The sequence below is a fragment of the Onychomys torridus genome, chromosome 1, assembly GCF_903995425.1.
Source record: "Onychomys torridus chromosome 1, mOncTor1.1, whole genome shotgun sequence".
Classification (NCBI taxonomy): domain Eukaryota; kingdom Metazoa; phylum Chordata; class Mammalia; order Rodentia; family Cricetidae; genus Onychomys; species Onychomys torridus.
The window spans coordinates 62,034,844-62,052,017 of record NC_050443.1 but is presented as its reverse complement, the minus strand read 5'-3'; the positions used below and the strand labels follow the sequence as shown (position 1 = coordinate 62,052,017).

The 17,174-nt window shown below is 42.9% G+C and overlaps 1 protein-coding gene across 2 annotated transcripts in view; it reads left to right on the top strand.

Moving 5' to 3' along the window:
• The first annotated feature begins 4,626 nt into the window (after positions 1-4,626).
• Hdgfl3 (HDGF like 3) overlaps positions 4,627-17,174 on the top strand; it is a 53,271-nt gene continuing 40,723 nt past the window's right edge. For both annotated transcript variants that reach the window (XM_036185860.1, XM_036185851.1), the window contains exon 1: positions 4,627-5,188. In XM_036185860.1, the coding sequence (XP_036041753.1) occupies positions 5,105-5,188 (84 nt within the window). In that variant the 5' untranslated portion in view covers positions 4,627-5,104. The remainder of the gene's footprint in view (positions 5,189-17,174) is intronic.

Here is a 17,174-nt window from a genome sequence, read left to right as displayed (position 1 = left end):
ACACACACATCAAGTAACAATCAAGACAACCCCCCACAGACATGCCCCCAGGCCAATCTGATCTTGCAATCCATCAACTGAGAGTCTTTTCTCAGGTGACTGACTAGGCTGTGTCAAGCTGACAGTTGAAACTATCTAGAATACCATCTCTGTCCATGTATCCCACTCCCTCTCCACACCAACAAAATATTCACAATTCTTGACATGGTATTGGGTCTCTAAGAGGATTAAAAATGAAATCACTAAGCCTCTGAATGCCTGAACATAGAACTATCAAAACATTATTACCTTTACATCCTTCCTACCACGTCCCCTCAAAATATCCAAAGTCAGATATCCAGCCTCCCCAGAATCCTGCACCACCACTTTAGTGGCTTTGCATCTGGTACCACCACTCTTTGCTCTCTGTGCTCCTGGGTCTCTAGAAAATGACTGGTGCACCCCAGTATTCAACAAATATTCGCTGAATAAATGAAGGAATGGATACTAATATTGGTCTAATGCTTTCTTCAGCAACGTGCCCACGCACATGAGAACAATACTAACAAAAAACGACAGGCAATTTTGTAGATTCTTTGAGCATTTAATGTGCTCTACATCTTGAATCTCTTCTGCAACTAATTCATCAAACGTATCCACTTTCTTCCTCATCTGGAGCAGGACGGAAGAAGGAAGAAGAGTGGAAATGACCTCAATGAAATCGGTTTTACTCAGACTCAGAATTCCCAAGACCTGCAGTCATCTCAGGCAGTCCGAGCGGCACGACAGTAGGCTTTTCCTATGCCCTCGATTATTGAGGGCGCCCTCTGCTTCTCTGCCTGCTGGCCTCTGGGGGGCTGCTTCTGCTACCCATCCCCACTCCACTAATGCTGCCTGGCCCCTAATCTCTCCAGTTCCAGCCCATGTAGACTTCATGGTGCCTCCTGCCAACGGCCCCTGCCGCCAATGCACACATGATGAGGAAGTACTCTCACAGCAGTTTGCTATGACTTTCAAGAAGATGTCAGTGTCTAGAAGTCCATTCTCTCTCAAGAAGGATAAGATCTTTGGACTGAGTTGCAGGCATTTAAGAGATGCTTCAAGTAGCAAAATCAGTTGAAATGGACTTAGGCAAGGTCACAAGTGCTCTTGTCTAACATAGTGATTTTGTGTGTTAGATTAGGCCTACCTTTCCCAGAATCCCTTTTCAGTTACTTTCAACCCTTTCCATGTTAATAATTAATAAGCAGTTACTGTGTGCTCAGCACTGTCTAAATTATATATATTGTATAAATATTATATATATATATTATATATACATATATATAATATATATATTCATTCCACTTTGCATGTAATTTCAAGGAAAAGAACAGATTTTGGGCAATTGGAAAAGGTGAAGTTAGGGGCTGGATGTGATGTGAAGGAACGACAGGAACTTTATTGGCTGCTAACTTAAGATACAAAGTGGAAGGTGAAAGCAAGACCAGATCAACAAAGCGCGTGGACAGAGATGAGTGACACAGGACTGTAAAGTAAACATGGAGCCAGAGGGGATCTGAGAACCCTGAAACTAAAAGCGATCGAAGAAGACACTATTACAGTTTTTAAGCAGATTTCCCTCCATGTTTCAGAAATAAAATGAATGTTGGTTTTGTTGTGGTTTCTAGATGTGGTCTCACATAACCCGGGCTGGCCTCACACTCATTTTGTACCTGAGGCTGGCTTCAAACTTTTGATTCTCCTGCCTCTACCTCACGAGTGCTAATATGTAACAAACAGACCAACTTCTGGGACCACACTGACTGAATAAATATATCAGGTTCTTTTTGTATGGTGCTAATGAGACCTCTAAAGGGTTTCATATTATCTGTTAAACACTTGAATAGAGCATGTTCACACACCAGTCCTTTGTATAAAGTGGAGAGACCAGTCAGGCTGTCAGTGAAAGCTGCAGGGCAGTGTTTCCTCCCCAGCGGGTCTGCATGCAGCCTGGCTGCAGACACAGACAGGCTCTTAGCCAGGCACATTGTGGCAGTCCTGTTGATCATCCAAAGACAACCCATAAGGGAGTCCCTGCTCTTGTGTTACTAAGTCTGGCTTGGTTAGGGCATGAGACTAGGGCTAATGATCGTGCTGAGCAGTAAGGCCAAAAACAAGAAACCAAAAGTCCGGAAGAAATGCCTGCCTTCTCGAAATACCCGAAGTCCTGTCAGCTAGCCCCTTCGACATCGCCTCAACCGCGTGGCTAGCTGTTTCCCCGTTTCCAAACTTCAGTTTGTCCTGTCTTTAAAAACTGCCCGAACACCATTCAGCACAGCCCTCCTCCCTGCCTTCCTACTGACTTTCCTCCACCAGTGTTTACTTAGTGTTTATCAGAGCCCAAGGAGAACGAGCTGTCTGCACTTTCTGCTTCCACATGTTTGCCTCTGACGCACCTCCAGTCACCACTCTGGTTTCTTTCCACCTCTGTTCAGACAGTTCCCAAAAGGTCACCAATGACTTCCCAGTCAGCATAATAAATGGGCCCATCTCCCCCAGCAGCTCACTTATCCTCTCTCTGCCATCTACCTAGACATTTCCTTTCGTCTAGAAATGCTTCAACTTTCTGGATCCTGTGACACGGAACGTTTTTTGTTTTTGTTTTTTCTACTTGATCCTACACTTTTGGTGAGCTGTCTCCGACTCGGCAATTGCTCTCGTTCTACACGCTCCTGGATCACACCACAGCTTTCACCACCACCTGCCTGCTGATACCATTCGAATCTCTACATTCCGCCTTCACCAACAGCCCCTAAACCTGACCCACAGAAATCTCAACACACCCCAAACGCATCCATGGTCTTCTCTGCAAACCTGCCTCTTCTTCACAGACTTCCCAACCTTTCGCAGTGCTGAAAATCCTGTTATTTAATCTAGAAACCAAAGAATCATATTTTAGTCACCATTCCTCCTACCTACTTGCCACTCATGAGTCAGCAAGATGTCTGAGCCCATGTCTTCTCTCTCCTGGTGGAAGTCGCTCAGTCCTGGCTCCAGCCTCACCCTCAGCTCCACCTCTACACTGGCCGCTGGAGTACTCTGTCCAACCCAACTGTGCCCATGTAACTTCCCAGCTCCGTCCATGGCTTTCACACTGGTAACTTCTCTCCATTCTCCCCTCTGCTCATGACCACCCACTGGGAGACCAGATCATTCGGACAGTTAGGGCTTTGGTGGCCTGTCAAGAGATGTGGCTTTGACATAAAAATCTAGGAGACACTCTACAGGTACCTATGACAGGTGTGGCATGATTTCTAGAAGTGAAAAGCACATCATCAGGCCACCACAGCCAAGGCAAAGACCTAGACTATTTTGCAGCAGAAGAGAAGGTGAGCCTATAGAACAGGTGAGGGGTGGAGGGACGGGAGAATTGAGAGATACAAAAAGGAAACGCACTAGTGAAGAAATGGCCAGGTGAACAAAGTAAACACAGAGAAAGTCTACAGACCCTATGGGCCCCAGTCACTGGAAGCTCGGCCCAGGAAGCCTGCAGTCAAACAGTTCTATAGCGCAAACGAGGGAAGCAGATGCTTGGAAAAGCCACCTTCTATAGCGGCAAGATAAGGCAAAGAGGGACGTCCACAAACCAGAACTGTCCTCTAAACTAGGTGCAGGCCACAGCCGCACCAGCGGACCTTTCAAAGAAGGCATGTTCATGGTGATAGAAGAGTCAGCATTCATTCATTCGTCCGGCAAATTCAGACAAGAGGGAATGATTTTATTTATCTCTCACAAAGGAGGATGTTATAAAGATTCTCGCTCCCAAAATGCCTTCGAGAGCAGTCAGCTGGTTTCCAAATAAAACGGTGAATGCACATATTTGTTCTAGACCTACTGACCTGTGTGTTGAGAAATCACCAGCAGAAGCTGCTATCCAGCATGTTGCCAGGATTGAAAACAAGTGACTTGTCAGCAGGCTAAGTAAGTCCTTTACCCCCAACTACTGGCCTATGGACCCCCTCACACACACATACAGAAGCATAACGGCTATAGGCGTTGGACCAGAGGACCATGTTCAAAGCCCGACTGTGCCATCCTGTCGGTGAGGACTGGCCCTGACACCCGTGAAGCAGCTCGCCCTAGATGGGTCACACTGCATTGTTAAGGCAGACCTGGGGCAAAAAACCAAAGGAGGTCGCCAGCTCTTTCCAGCAGCCCAGTGACCTGGCTGAGTCCCCTGCACGGCCATCCCCATGCCTGGGGCGCCTTTGTCCCCTCCACCCCCACCACTCACCAGAGAGCACCCGCAGAAGTGGCCGGTGGGTGGGGGGCAGCCGGGAGGTGGGGGGGGGGATGCAATCCGTGGGGGGGGGGGGCGCGGGCAGGAGGGAAGAGGGGCGGCCGGGTAGTGATTGGCTGGGCTACGCCAGGCAGCTCCCGGCCAAGAACAAAAGAGAGCAGGCGGCGGGCGTCCTCGGAGTAGGCTCTCCCACCCGCCGGGCACCGGCTTCGCTGCTGCGGGAGGACGCGCCCACCAGCAGCCCGCCGAGCCAGCCGGGGCGGCGCGCGCGGTTTCTCCGCGAAAGCCGGCCGTGCACCTAGGAATTAACCGGCCGGCGCGCAAGGGGAGGGAAGCGGGGCGGGCGAGGGCGGGAGGGGGGGGGGATGCTGAGCGCGCGCGAGAACAATAATAAGATCGTGTTTGCGGTCGCTGCCCGAGGAGGAATTCGGAGGAGGCGCGAGGCCCGGAGCTCGCACGGAACCCAGAAAGCTCGGCGGGGAAGCGGCGGCGCGGCTCCTGGGAGCTGCACGCGGCGGCGGTAGCGGCGGCGGCGGCAGCAGGAGGACTCGGCGCGGCCGGACGCGTGCTCCCCTCCCCCGCAGCCGGGCGGGGATCTGCCGGGGCCTGCGGGTCCACCCCACAGCGAGAGAGGAGAGAGAGAGACACCGCTTGCCTCCTCGGCCGCTGCCTCGCCGCTTTCTCTCGTCGGAGCGGCCGCTCGCGCGCCCGACTCCGAGGCCCGCGGGGGAGCGCGGCGCGGTCCGTCGGCCCCGCGCGCGGGGCGCGGGGAGTGTAGGGGGGCGGGCGGCCTCCCGGCATCTTCGCGGCGACCAAGGACGAGCGGGCAGGGCAACGACCGGGATGGCGCGCCCGCGGCCCCGCGAGTACAAAGCGGGAGACCTGGTTTTCGCCAAGATGAAGGGCTACCCGCACTGGCCCGCCCGGGTGAGTACGGCGCCGGCAGCGGCGGCGGCGGCCGCGCGCGCGGGCCCGCCCGCCCACCATTTTCCCTTCATGATGGCGCGCCCGCCCCCTTTTCCCCCAGCACCCCGGCGCGAGCCCGCCACTCGGCCGGCCGCCGCCGGGGCTCAGCCGCGAGGCGAGGCGCGCTCCGCACGGGGCTCGGGGGCCCCCAGGCCAGGGTTCCAGCTGCGCCCTCGCTCGCCCGGCCGCCCGCTCGGCGGCGGCCATCCTGACGCCCACTTTCGAAGGCGGGTCCGGCCCGACAGGCCCGACGTCGCCTTCCTGACCGGGAAGGGAAGCGGGCCCCGGGGTGGAGGCGCCGGCTGCCGAGCACGGCCCTGGGTAGACACCCTGGTCCCGGGCGAACGTCGAGGCAGGTAGGAGAGCCAAAGGCTGTCCCCCAGCCGGCGAGAGCCCGTGGGGGAGGTCAGCCCCGGAAAGGGCCAGTGGTCGTGCGGCGGCCAGCGCGAGCCTCGTGGCAGCATCCTCTGGCTCGGTGCATCCTTGCTCTTCCAGACTTGTTGAGTTTCTCCCGAGCGCGGTGCCCTCTCATTGTCCCTGTGCCTCCCTGGTGCCCCCTGGTTCTTAGGAACGGACACCGAGGAGCCCTGGCACAGGCTGGGGACTTCAGGGAGCTCCTTGTGCCTGTTCACCTCCATATTTGTCTTAGGTCAGTTTCCGAACCAAGAGTCTTCTTGGCTTCGAACCACAGAGCCCGCGATCGCTCTCTTCCTCAATAGCCAGGCTGCCGCTGGGTTTTCTCTAGAAAGCATCTGCATTGAATGCCTGGCATTGGGCATTTTTCTTACACTCCCTGACTGGGGAAGAAGCCCTACCCGGTGTGTGCGCGCTTTACGTTTTCAAAAATAAATCACCTTTACCTCTAATTTTGTGATAGTTGGCAATCGACTGCCCGAAATAGATGTAGTTAAAGGATAGTCGAGGCATTCTGGAGACAGTGTTGGTATCATGGAGGGACAAACACAGCCCATGGAAAAGCTGACAGGGATTGGGAGTGTGAATTCAAGTGCTGTGTGGTAATGAAAGATAACAAGACCAAGGGGAAAACACTCATTCACAAGAGGAAGTGACATCAGGAGGGGCAGGCTGGAATTTAGTGGAGTTGAGGTAATGGGGTGGACATAATCATATTTTTAAACGTTTGTTTTGGCATGATTTTAAAATGGAAAGGACACTGGGCTGGGGATTCAGGGGATCTGGTGTGTGGGTTAGGCGCTGCTAGGAACTCATCATTTAAACTGCCTGCACATCCATTTCTACCGCTATAAAACTACCATCTCCAGATTCCGTCCAACACTAACAACCTCAGGCATCTAGAGGGGAAAAAAACAAAAACAAAAAACAAAAAAAGGTCTCACTCAGACTCCATTAGGCTGTGAGAAGTTCTTCATGCACGAACCCCAGGTCCTTAAATGAGGAGTCTTTTAGGGAGTCCCTGTGTGTATTTGTCAAGTAAGAAGTAATGCAGCTTTGAGGTTGTATGTACATACTCAAAAGTGAAAGGCCACAGCCGTTCCTTACAATCCTGCCTTTGAAAAGTGTCTTCCGATGGTACCTAAGAAAATGCTTCAAAGCAATTTCATTAACCTACTGCTCTCACAGGTTGGCCACCTGTGGTAATTTGTGAAACAGAAGTGCTACTGAAGTGTATCTAGTTGTACCAAAAAATTCCTGGAAGATAGAATCCCAAACCAAGATAGAAAAGGAAATGAGAAAGCCAAAACCCATTAGGTTTTCAGATTTGAAATGATGCATGCAAGAAAAATCTCTGTGTGTTCACATTTAACTTTAAGGATAGGTTCTAAGGTTATGAAAATTATTTTATAATGAGCAACATTTTGCATTCTGAGGAAAGGTTAAAGGTTAGGAGAAAAAGATATTTTGAGGTCCTACTCTTGATTACATGTGCTTGATAAAACATGTTATCTCAATTTTATGCAGCATTATCCCTCATTTTATACGTGCTTATAACTTTGTCAATTCATATTTAAAAGTACTAACTTGAAAATGAATCGTATTCCTATTTCCAGTACTTTCCCTTTATATAAAATGTAGTAATGTGGGGACTGCAATATGTGAGGCTCCAGAGAATCACACCTGCTGTCAGAGGAGAAGCTTTATGGTAGGAAGGAGCTTCTGAAAAGGCAGAGCTGGTCTGCCCAGGAATGGAAGAAGAGTTAGTTCCCTTGCTTGTGAGGAAGATGTTTGGTCAAGAGGCCCAGGACTTGGAGAAGTTGGATCCCACTCCTGCCTGGCCTTGACACTTAATGCTCTGCCTATACTTCTGTGATCTTTCTGGATTTCAACTTAGCAGTCTGTAAAATGGAGAGTTCTCACTACATAAAGAGTTCATTAGTCTCCGTTATCAGTGCTTTCATTTCCACAGTTCAGAAGTAGAGTGCAGTGCTATACAGTATTTTGGGAGACAGGGAAAGACCACATTCAAATAACTAATTACAATATGTTGTTTTAATTATTCTTTATTGTTAATCTCTTTACCTAATTTATAAGTTTAACTTTTTCATAGGTCTGTGTATTTCCAGAAAAAATAGAAGTGTTTATAGGCTATGGTACAGACATCCACTGTGAATTTTGAAACATACCCTGAGCATAAGATACTGCTGTATCCCAAAGCAATGTGCTTGAATATTCCTACTTTTTCCATTATAAATTTATAACTTACTTTGTACCATTCTGCCATTTTAAGTTAATGTCTGTCAGTTTTCAGCTCTTTAGTAGATGTGTTAATTTTCTCAGTATTTTACCATGAAAACCAAAGAGATGTTTAATTATTCAGTGAACTTCCATATGTCTTTCACTTAGATTTTTATTAATTATACTGTATTCATCACATACCTGTTCACATATCAATCCCTCTATCCATACAGCAGTCTATCTTAATTTGATATATTTCAAAGTAAGATATAGACATGGTTATAATTTATAGTATAATGATATTTATTATCATAGATAATTATAATTATATAATTACTTTATAATTAATTAAATATACTTGTCACTAACTATAGGTCAGCATATTTAATGAATCTTTTTTTTTCCTTATGTGGTAAAATTTACATAGAAGGAAACTTAAATGTACATTGACTAAATTTGACTAATATATATACAGATAACAGTAAAAAAATATCTACCAAGTATATTAGTACCAGTAACTAGGTCCTCCTGTGTCTCTTCCTGGCTAGTTCCTGGCTTCTTCCCTTCTTTCCTACTGTTATTTTAACATTAAGGCAGCTAGATATTTCTGTGGATCGTTGTATATAGCTTTAAAAACTAGAAGTTCATCTGTGCATAAAGATTTCCTAGCCTAATACTTTAAAAACAAACAAACAAAAAAAAAAAAAAACCAGGTGCACTAAACAAGGATCCACTGATTGAAAATCCCGTTGGTGAAATTTCAGAATGCATTTCTAATATGTGTGAATTTACCTTAAATTACTGCTATGTACATCATAAAATAGACATAAAAATTACCCAAAGCTGGTGACCGTGAGATAAGGATACTTTATGGTTCAAATCTTTTATTGTCAAGATATTAACAGTCATGTATTAAATCCATATTTTTAAACTGTAGTTTTTGGAATATTTTTGGCCTATGCCTTGTGAGACCCAATTGGTCAGGAGGCCATAGCTTTTAATCATCTAAAGAGGTCTGGTTTTGTTTTTTAGATGACACATGCCAGTGGGGTCATTTTGTAAAGTTGTGTGCTTGTATTCATTAATATTACCTGTGTAGAGCTCCTTTAGTCCTTGTCTGACGGTGAAGGCTAGCTGAATTAAATATTCCTTAATTCTGTTAGCCAAACTCTCACAAATGACAGTAAGTCACAGTCAGCCCAAGATAAGGGCATTAATGTCCATTCTTACATTAAATGAGAGTGAAATTGACTTTTTAGATAAAAGAATAAAATATTCGGATAGAAAAGTCTTTTTTTCCCACACTCCCCCATTCACTTTGTGTGGGAGTTTTGAGCCCTTTGTTATCCAGTTTGGAGAATAGCCTCAAAGCTGTTGTGCTTCAATTCAAGAGCTTTTTTAAATTGAAAAACTTGAGATATCACTTCAGTAGTAAATCATGAGGCCCTGAATTTAATCCCCCCTCCCCAAGTTATTTCCAGGCATGTTAACCCATGCCTTTAGTCCACCTCCTTTAGTCAGGAGGCCAACACAGGAAGATGGCTTGAGTCCAGAAGTTCAAGGCTAGTCAGGGTAACATAGCTAGACCCCAACCCCAGCCTCAGAGTTTCAATATATTTTTATGTGAACTCTCCAACACTCTTCATAAGTAATTGATGTACTCATTTTCAAAATCTGGCCCTGTCTACTGAAATTGAACACAAACCTACTTTGTGGCCTATCAGTCTGTCAGAACCAAGAAAAAAATGTGTCCACCAAAAGATCTGAAGAAAAGTGTCCATACAAAGCAGTTTGTTCATAATAGACTAATAGAAACAACCAGATGTCCCCTCACAGGAGAATAAGTAGACAACTCTGTCATGTGGTACTGATGCCCACACACAAAAAAGTGAAGTTGAGGGGAAGAAGCCAGATGAGACAGTAGTACATGAGTATCAGTCTGTTTCTGTGGGGTCCAGGACCAAGCGGAGCTGAGCGCGGTGATCAGCATGCAGTGCGGAGAAGCGCTGCTGCAGTGGCCGTGCCTTCCTCTCTTGGTGTTGGATAAGCGAGTGCTCACGGAAAAGCTTGTCAAGTTGCACGGTTACGATTTGTGCGCTGTAATGGAGTCCCATCTTAGTTTTTAGAAACACGTTTGGAGCAGTATGTGGTAATGCACTCCCCCTTGCACACAACTGATCCTGTAGGCTACATGGATTAGATGTCCCCATTTTTTGATTTCAGTGGTTTGCTTTCCTTTTGCTGCTAGAGATTTAGCTCAGGGCCAGTGCTCACTTAGCAATGTGAATCCCTGGGTTGCGTTTCTAGGCACTGAAGACAGAGAGAAGAAAACCGATTTCATTTGCTGCTTTAGAACTTTCTCTTAGGTCTCCTTTGAGTTCTGGTTTCTGCGTCATTTGTTGGCCTGCATTTGTCTTTCAGTTCCTTTCTTACTCTGTCACTTTTGATCATGTCTTGGATCTGTCTTGGCCTCTCTCACGTGAGAGAACTTTACAGTAAAGCATTTTACCTTACCCTGCTATATTGCTTGAAGTGCTGAACTCTTGCTGAGATTTTGTTTTGTGTGAGGCACAATGCTAGCTACAATTTGTGGCATGTTAAAAGCATAAATATAAAGTATTTTTATAATCTTTATTAATGTAAACATTTTGGAACAATTGAGTTTCTTCACCATAGCACTGTCCGGGTGGTCGTGTTCATATATTTGTTTGTTTGCCTTTGGCAATAAATACTAGAATCTAAGACTTTATTTCTGGAAAGCAGGCACCAATCTCAACATAAAGTAAGATATCCATAATGTTCACTACTTTGGTATGCATCCAGAGAAGTTGTCTTCTGGTAGAAAATAGCACAGACTCTCTAAGCCTTTTCCTCAGGGCCTGCATTGACCTTGCCAAGGAACAGGCAGATTGTCTCATTTCTTTTACATAAACTGAGAGCAAATAGGCAACTTAAATCCTTAATACCAATCTGTGCATTAATTCTTTGTCATGAAATCTCTACTATAAGATATTGTTTATGATTCTTTTGTAAGAAGATTGATAGTTTAGAATTATATACAACTTTACTGGAGATGTTCCCTAGTATTAAAGCAATATAAGTTAGCAAACAGGAGAAAGTTTTCTATTATTAAGAGTATCCGGGGTTGGGGATTTAGCTCAATGGTAGAGCGAATGCCTAGCAAGCAAAAGGCCCTGGGTTCGATCCTCAGCTCAAAAAAAAGTATCCGAAGGTCAGCTCAGAGCCTGGTCTGTTTGATGTGGTTATTGGTATAGGCCATGGCAAAATGCCTTTCTGATCACTTCAAGCCCTGCAACTGAAAACATGGTCTCCAGGTTGTCACCTGTCACTAGTGAAATAGGTAAAGAAATTACAAATAAGAATGTGAAAATGAAACCTGGCGGTGGTGGTGCATGCTTTTAATCCCAGCTCTTAGGAGGCAGAGGAAGGTTGATCTCTGTAGGTTTGAACCCAGCCTGGTCTACAGAGTGAGTTCCAGGACAGTGGACTACACTGAGGAACCCTGTCTCAAAAAAACAAAACAGACAAAAAAAAAAGAATGACAATAATTTAAGCTAGTTTAGTTAGTGAATCTAATTAGACCAGGCTGGCTTCAAACTCACAGAGATCCGCCTGCCTCTGCCTCCCAAATGCTGGGATTAAAGGTGTGTGCCACCACTGTGAGGCTTGTATTTTATAAACACCAAGAGGCTTTTATAAAATACCAGTGGTCCTCATGATAGGTAAAGTAGAAGTGCCACTTATAAAGGACTCTTGCAAGTCACTAGTGGTCTTTTCAGCTAACACAGTTGACAATACTATACATCATTTGAACTGTTATCAACTTGTAAAAAATGGATTGAATTTCATGTTGCAGATACTAATTTCTCTTGAGTAAAAAGTTATATTGTGTGAATAATATTCATTGTAGAAAGATTAATATCACTGTACCTAGTTATAACCAATGTGAATATGCACTTACTGTGGTCATAAATTATAATAGTTCCTCTTATACGACATAAGGTATTCCAGTTTATAACTATAGAACAAGACTCAGAAACATTCTTTTTGCTAGATCATTAGTTATTTTCTTTTGATGAATCTCTAGAAATCATAGTTTTGAGTCATGGAGCATGTATGCATTTTAGAGATTTTGATTTATATTACTAGAATTGCTTTAGCAGAGAAGTTTTGGCTCCCACATGTTTGCTGGCTAAGAAAAAGAATACTTGTTTCCTTCCTGGTCACTAAAAGTAAATGACTGGACTTTTAAAGATTGTGTAGCATGCATAAAGTTCTAGGTTCTGTCTTCAGCACCAATAAATAAATAATCTGTCAGCTTACATGTACAAATTTATAATTAAGTTATTTAATTATGATTAGATCGATTATCTCTGAGAGTTTATATATTACATATATATCTTGAAAATATGGTAAGGTAAATATAATAATATTTTTTATTCCAAAAACTTCAGTTTAAGAAATACATTCAAGATTAACAATTAATAAATATTGTATTTTTGTTCTTATTTTAAAACAGAGTCTCATATTTCCCAGGCTGACCTCAAATCCAGTTTGAAATAATGAGTATCCTTAAACTTCTGATCTTTCAGTGTATACCCTCTGAGTGCTAGGAATTACCATGGTCAGTTATATAGAGTGCTGGGAATCAAAGCCAGGGCCTCAGGATTCCTAAGCAAACACTCTACCATTTATCTTAAACCCTTACCACTAACAATGCCTCAAGAATTTATAAAGTGTGACATTAGATTAGATGAAAAGACTAAAGAAACATTTGGCAATATGATTGATAGATAGATAGATAGATAGATAGATAGATAGATAGATAGATAGATAGATCCTGCACCTATAAAACTGGTAATTTTAAATCAGAGAACAATTACTATAGTGGTTTATATTTTATTTCTCTAGTCTATCTCTTTAAAAGCCCTTTGATTCAAGGGAATATAAAATAAGATAGTAGTTGTGCATTTAGAGAAATCAGAACTATTAAAATCAAATATGAGTTAATTGCATAGTATTATTGGCCTATGTAAAGGATTTAAAATCTGTATGTATAAAAGAAAACAGGTACTCTCCAAACATCAGATGGGGTAAAAGACAAGCCTCTTATTCTACTGCTGTTCAAGTCTGTCAGGTTTAGCATACCTTTAGAGTAAGAAGGATGAAAACGTCTCAAATCTCTTTCCTAGGGATTCCCTACTAAACTATTCAGGAAGACATACTAAGTGGTTATTCAGGTACCTCCAAAAGCGCCCGACTCTACTTACATAATGCAAGAAACCTAATAACAACCTCAGTAAATGCTTGTATGGCTTGGTGGCTGTGTTTTCTCAACAGTTCCCTTGTAATTTTATAATAATCGTTTTGGCATTATCTTCTGGGAATTGTGGGGACTTTCCATTGTAAGGATTCCCAAGTGTAATGAACCATTTCTAGAGATTCCATGTGGCTTCAGAATTTGGGGGTGGGCAGGATCTATGACTATGCTGTTGTGTAAATGGGTCAGTGAATAAATTAACCTTCCTGTTTGGTCACTGAGGCTCAAGCTTCAGGAAAATTCTGATAACAGTTTAAGACTACCCAGAAGTGGAGCTGTCCAGTTTCCTCAGGATGGTACAGTCAGTGGTAGCAACAATGTTTCTTGTATGGGCAGTAGAAAATTCTTGATAACACAGTAATGAGTTTCTAATAGAAAATATGCTTAAGAGTAAAGCTGTTAAAAGATCCAGTAATGGTTAACACATATGAAAATAAGTTTCACAGAAGATTGGAAAAATTCTGTAGACAGAAATGTCAGAAAATAACTCAGCTTTAGAACTCTCATTTTTTTATTCTGAAGAACTAGAATCAAACTAATACAAACTAGAACTTTGTACTAATGACTTCTTTAATTTTAGGGGAAATGCATATCCAGAGGGAGCAGTATTCTAAATTTTCAGTGAGTTTTTTTAATTCACATATTAAATGGATTGTAAACGAATTTTGTCTCTACCTATCTTTATCTTTGATTTTCAGTATGAAACCAGATGTTTTCAAAGTATTTTCTATTTCATTGGACTGCTATATGAAGATTAACTCACTAGTTTTGAAGATATAGACTCTGAAAAATGAGTAATTGTTGATTTACATGGCAGTTTTTTGTTTTGTTTGCTTTTGCTTTGTTCGACAGTAAAAAATAAATACTAATGCCCAGCACACACACCAGAATTTTTTTAACCAAACCATAGTTCTACATGTGATGCAGCCTGATAGTTTTATATTTAATTTGATATAAAATTAAGTTGACTAGCCAGGCAGTGGTGGTGCATGCCTGTAATCCCAGCACTCGGGAGGCAGAGCCAGGTGGATCTCTGAGTTCGAGGCCAGCCTAGGCTACCAAGTGAGTTCCAGGAAAGGCACAAAGCTACACAGAGAAACCTTGTCTCAAAAAAAAAAAAAAAAAAAAATTAGGTTGTCTACCAGTAAATCAGTTTTTACTGATTTAAAAGCATATTTTTGGTCTGTTAGACCAAAGGAAGTTAATCTATTGTGTATTATATGTGTTTATATGGAATAATTGTTGGGTTTTAGAAATAATGATTTACTCACATTCCTGAACGTTGTATTTTGATAGAGCTACAGTCTTACATGAAAGTCATAGAATATAAGAAATGAATGAGATATTCTGTTAGAAACTTTAATCATCCAGACCTATATATGCCTTGTTTTCAAAAGGCTTTAAAACATGCTGAAACTTTTCTACATTCACCTTTCTTCTAATTTTTGAACTGTAATATGTCTATAGCTACCTTGAAGCTATTACAGTTTCATGCATATGACTTGTTAAGGGTAGTAAGCACCATGTGTTTGCTAATTGAGTATTTATTTACAGTCTGACTATCTAATGTTCCCTGACTGATAAGGAGGCTCTGAAGTTTGCTTGGGTTTCCAGTGCTAAACTGTTCAAGTGTCAGACCCGCTCTGACTAAGGATGAGGACTGTTGTGTTCTCAAAACCTACAGGTCTACAAGGCAAGTTTGTGGAATACGGACTGTGGTAGAAGAGAACCCACGTCCAAAAGTTACTGGCTTACCTCTATAAGCCTAGAGCACTCACACACGACATAAGTAAATGTGAGAGGGAAAAACATGTGTAAAGGAGAAATTTTGGAGCATTTCTGTAGTATTTGTGTACGATCAGCACAGAAGCCCTATATAATAAATATTATCCCCTCCTTTTACAGGTAGAAAAAAAATAGAGATTCTAAGTATCTCCTCCAAGTTGCCAAATTATAGTAATTGATATACCAAAATCCTATCTCCAGTTCTTGAACTATCCAGTAAATTGTGTGCTTTACCTCTGGCACTGCAAGTTTATTCATCTTTTCATTCAGCTGCTATTTATTGAGTGTCTACTCCGGGCACTGGTCTAAAGGCAGGGTTTATACATTTGGAATCTGGCAAAGACTCTGTCTTCAGGTGTTTCTTCAATAGCTGAGGGGAGATGGTGTGTGCTACCAGGTATGCAGAGTGCAGAGATGTTTCTGTGTTACATAGAATATTCCGAGGAAACCGCTTCAATAAAATGGCATTTAAATAAAGGCCCTAGAGAGAGATCAGTAAATCCTGAATGAGCCTACTTTGACATTTTGTTCTCCTGCTTCTTCCCTTCCTGCAGGCATACTCAAAACGAAAATGCCTGAAATGTATGTTTAGGAGAACTTCCAGTGTTGTTATTTTGAAGATGAGAAAATTTAAATGTATTCATCTAGGCAACCAGCTAAGTTGCCTAGAATTCCAGTCAGTTAGTAGAAAGTGCTTTGCTAAAATTGGTGCTCTTCATTCACTTGAATAACATAAAGGAAGAAGTGAAAATAAATAAGGAAATCACTCTGGTTTTGACAATTAGAAATGACTTGGCCTGGAGAGATGGTTAAGAATGCTTGGTCTTCTAAAGGATTCAAATTTGGTCCCCAAATTTGGTTCCTGTAACCCCAGTTCTAGGAGATCTGACATCTGCTTTTGGCCTCTGGCAACACACACACCTAGCTGGCACACAACACACACACACACACACACACACACACACACACATTATTTTAACACCTAGCTGGCACACAACACACATACATACACACATATAACTATTTTAAATAAAATTTTAAACACATGAACCATTACTTAAGAAAATTAAAAGTTTATGGAAAAAAGATAACTCAGACTTGTAGTGAACTATTTATGTGCTTGTTGTAATTGTAGTTTTTTTAAGTTATGGTATAATACGCATACTAGAAAATCATCTTAACTATATCTTGTTTGTTTCGGGCAGGATTTTGCTATTAGAGCCATGTCCCAGGTTGCAGAGTTGCAAAGAAAAAGACCGCCATTCCAACTGAAGTGTCTTGACAGGGCAGAACTTGACTCTTAATCAAAAGGGTGTGCAGCTCAGCAAAGCAGGAGAGCAAGAGGGGTAGCGGGAGTGCGCTTGCACTTGACTCTGCTGCCAGTGGTGACTGTGTCTCTCCCCCGTTGGCTGGGCCAGTCTCACAGTCGTTCATGGATTGCCTGGGTTTGAAAGAATCCACAGAAAGGAAATGAAGAAAAGCTGGCTGAGGTGTGCCACTCAATTCATTTAAGTTCTGAGGATGCAGCATAGCCTTTGTATAAACAAAGGTTTTACCTGGTGGGAGTAACTTTAAAATTTGCATTAAAGTCTGGGGGAGATAAAAAGACTTGGATTCCTTGTCCAAAACACAAGTTTTACAGTGTTTGATAGAAAATTTAATACTTAATGTTTCTTATGTAGCTCCAGCTGGCCTAGAACTTTTAGTCTTCCTGTATCAGCTCCTAGTTAATGGAGCATATACCAGCTTAATTACTGTGCACAGCGTACATTAGTTAGTAATGTAATATCACCTCCATCTATCTCTAGAACTTATTTCCTCCTGTAAAACTGAAACTCTATGTCCATTAAACAGTAACTCTCCATTTCCTGCCTGCTAACCCCTGGCAAACACTGTTCTACATTCTGTCTCTCTGTATGTTATTTGTCTAGGCATCTCATATAAGTAGAATTATACATTATATATGTTTCCGTGACTGGTTTATTTTACTTAACATAATCTCCTCCAGATTCAGCCATGTTGTGTCAGAATTTCCTTTTCTTTCAAAGACCAAAGAACGTTCCTTTGTGTGAGTGAAGAACTAGTGAGGTAGGTCCAGGAGAATAGGTATGGCCACTTACTCTCCAAAAACCAGAGGGAAAAGGTTGTGATGAAGTATGTGTTAAT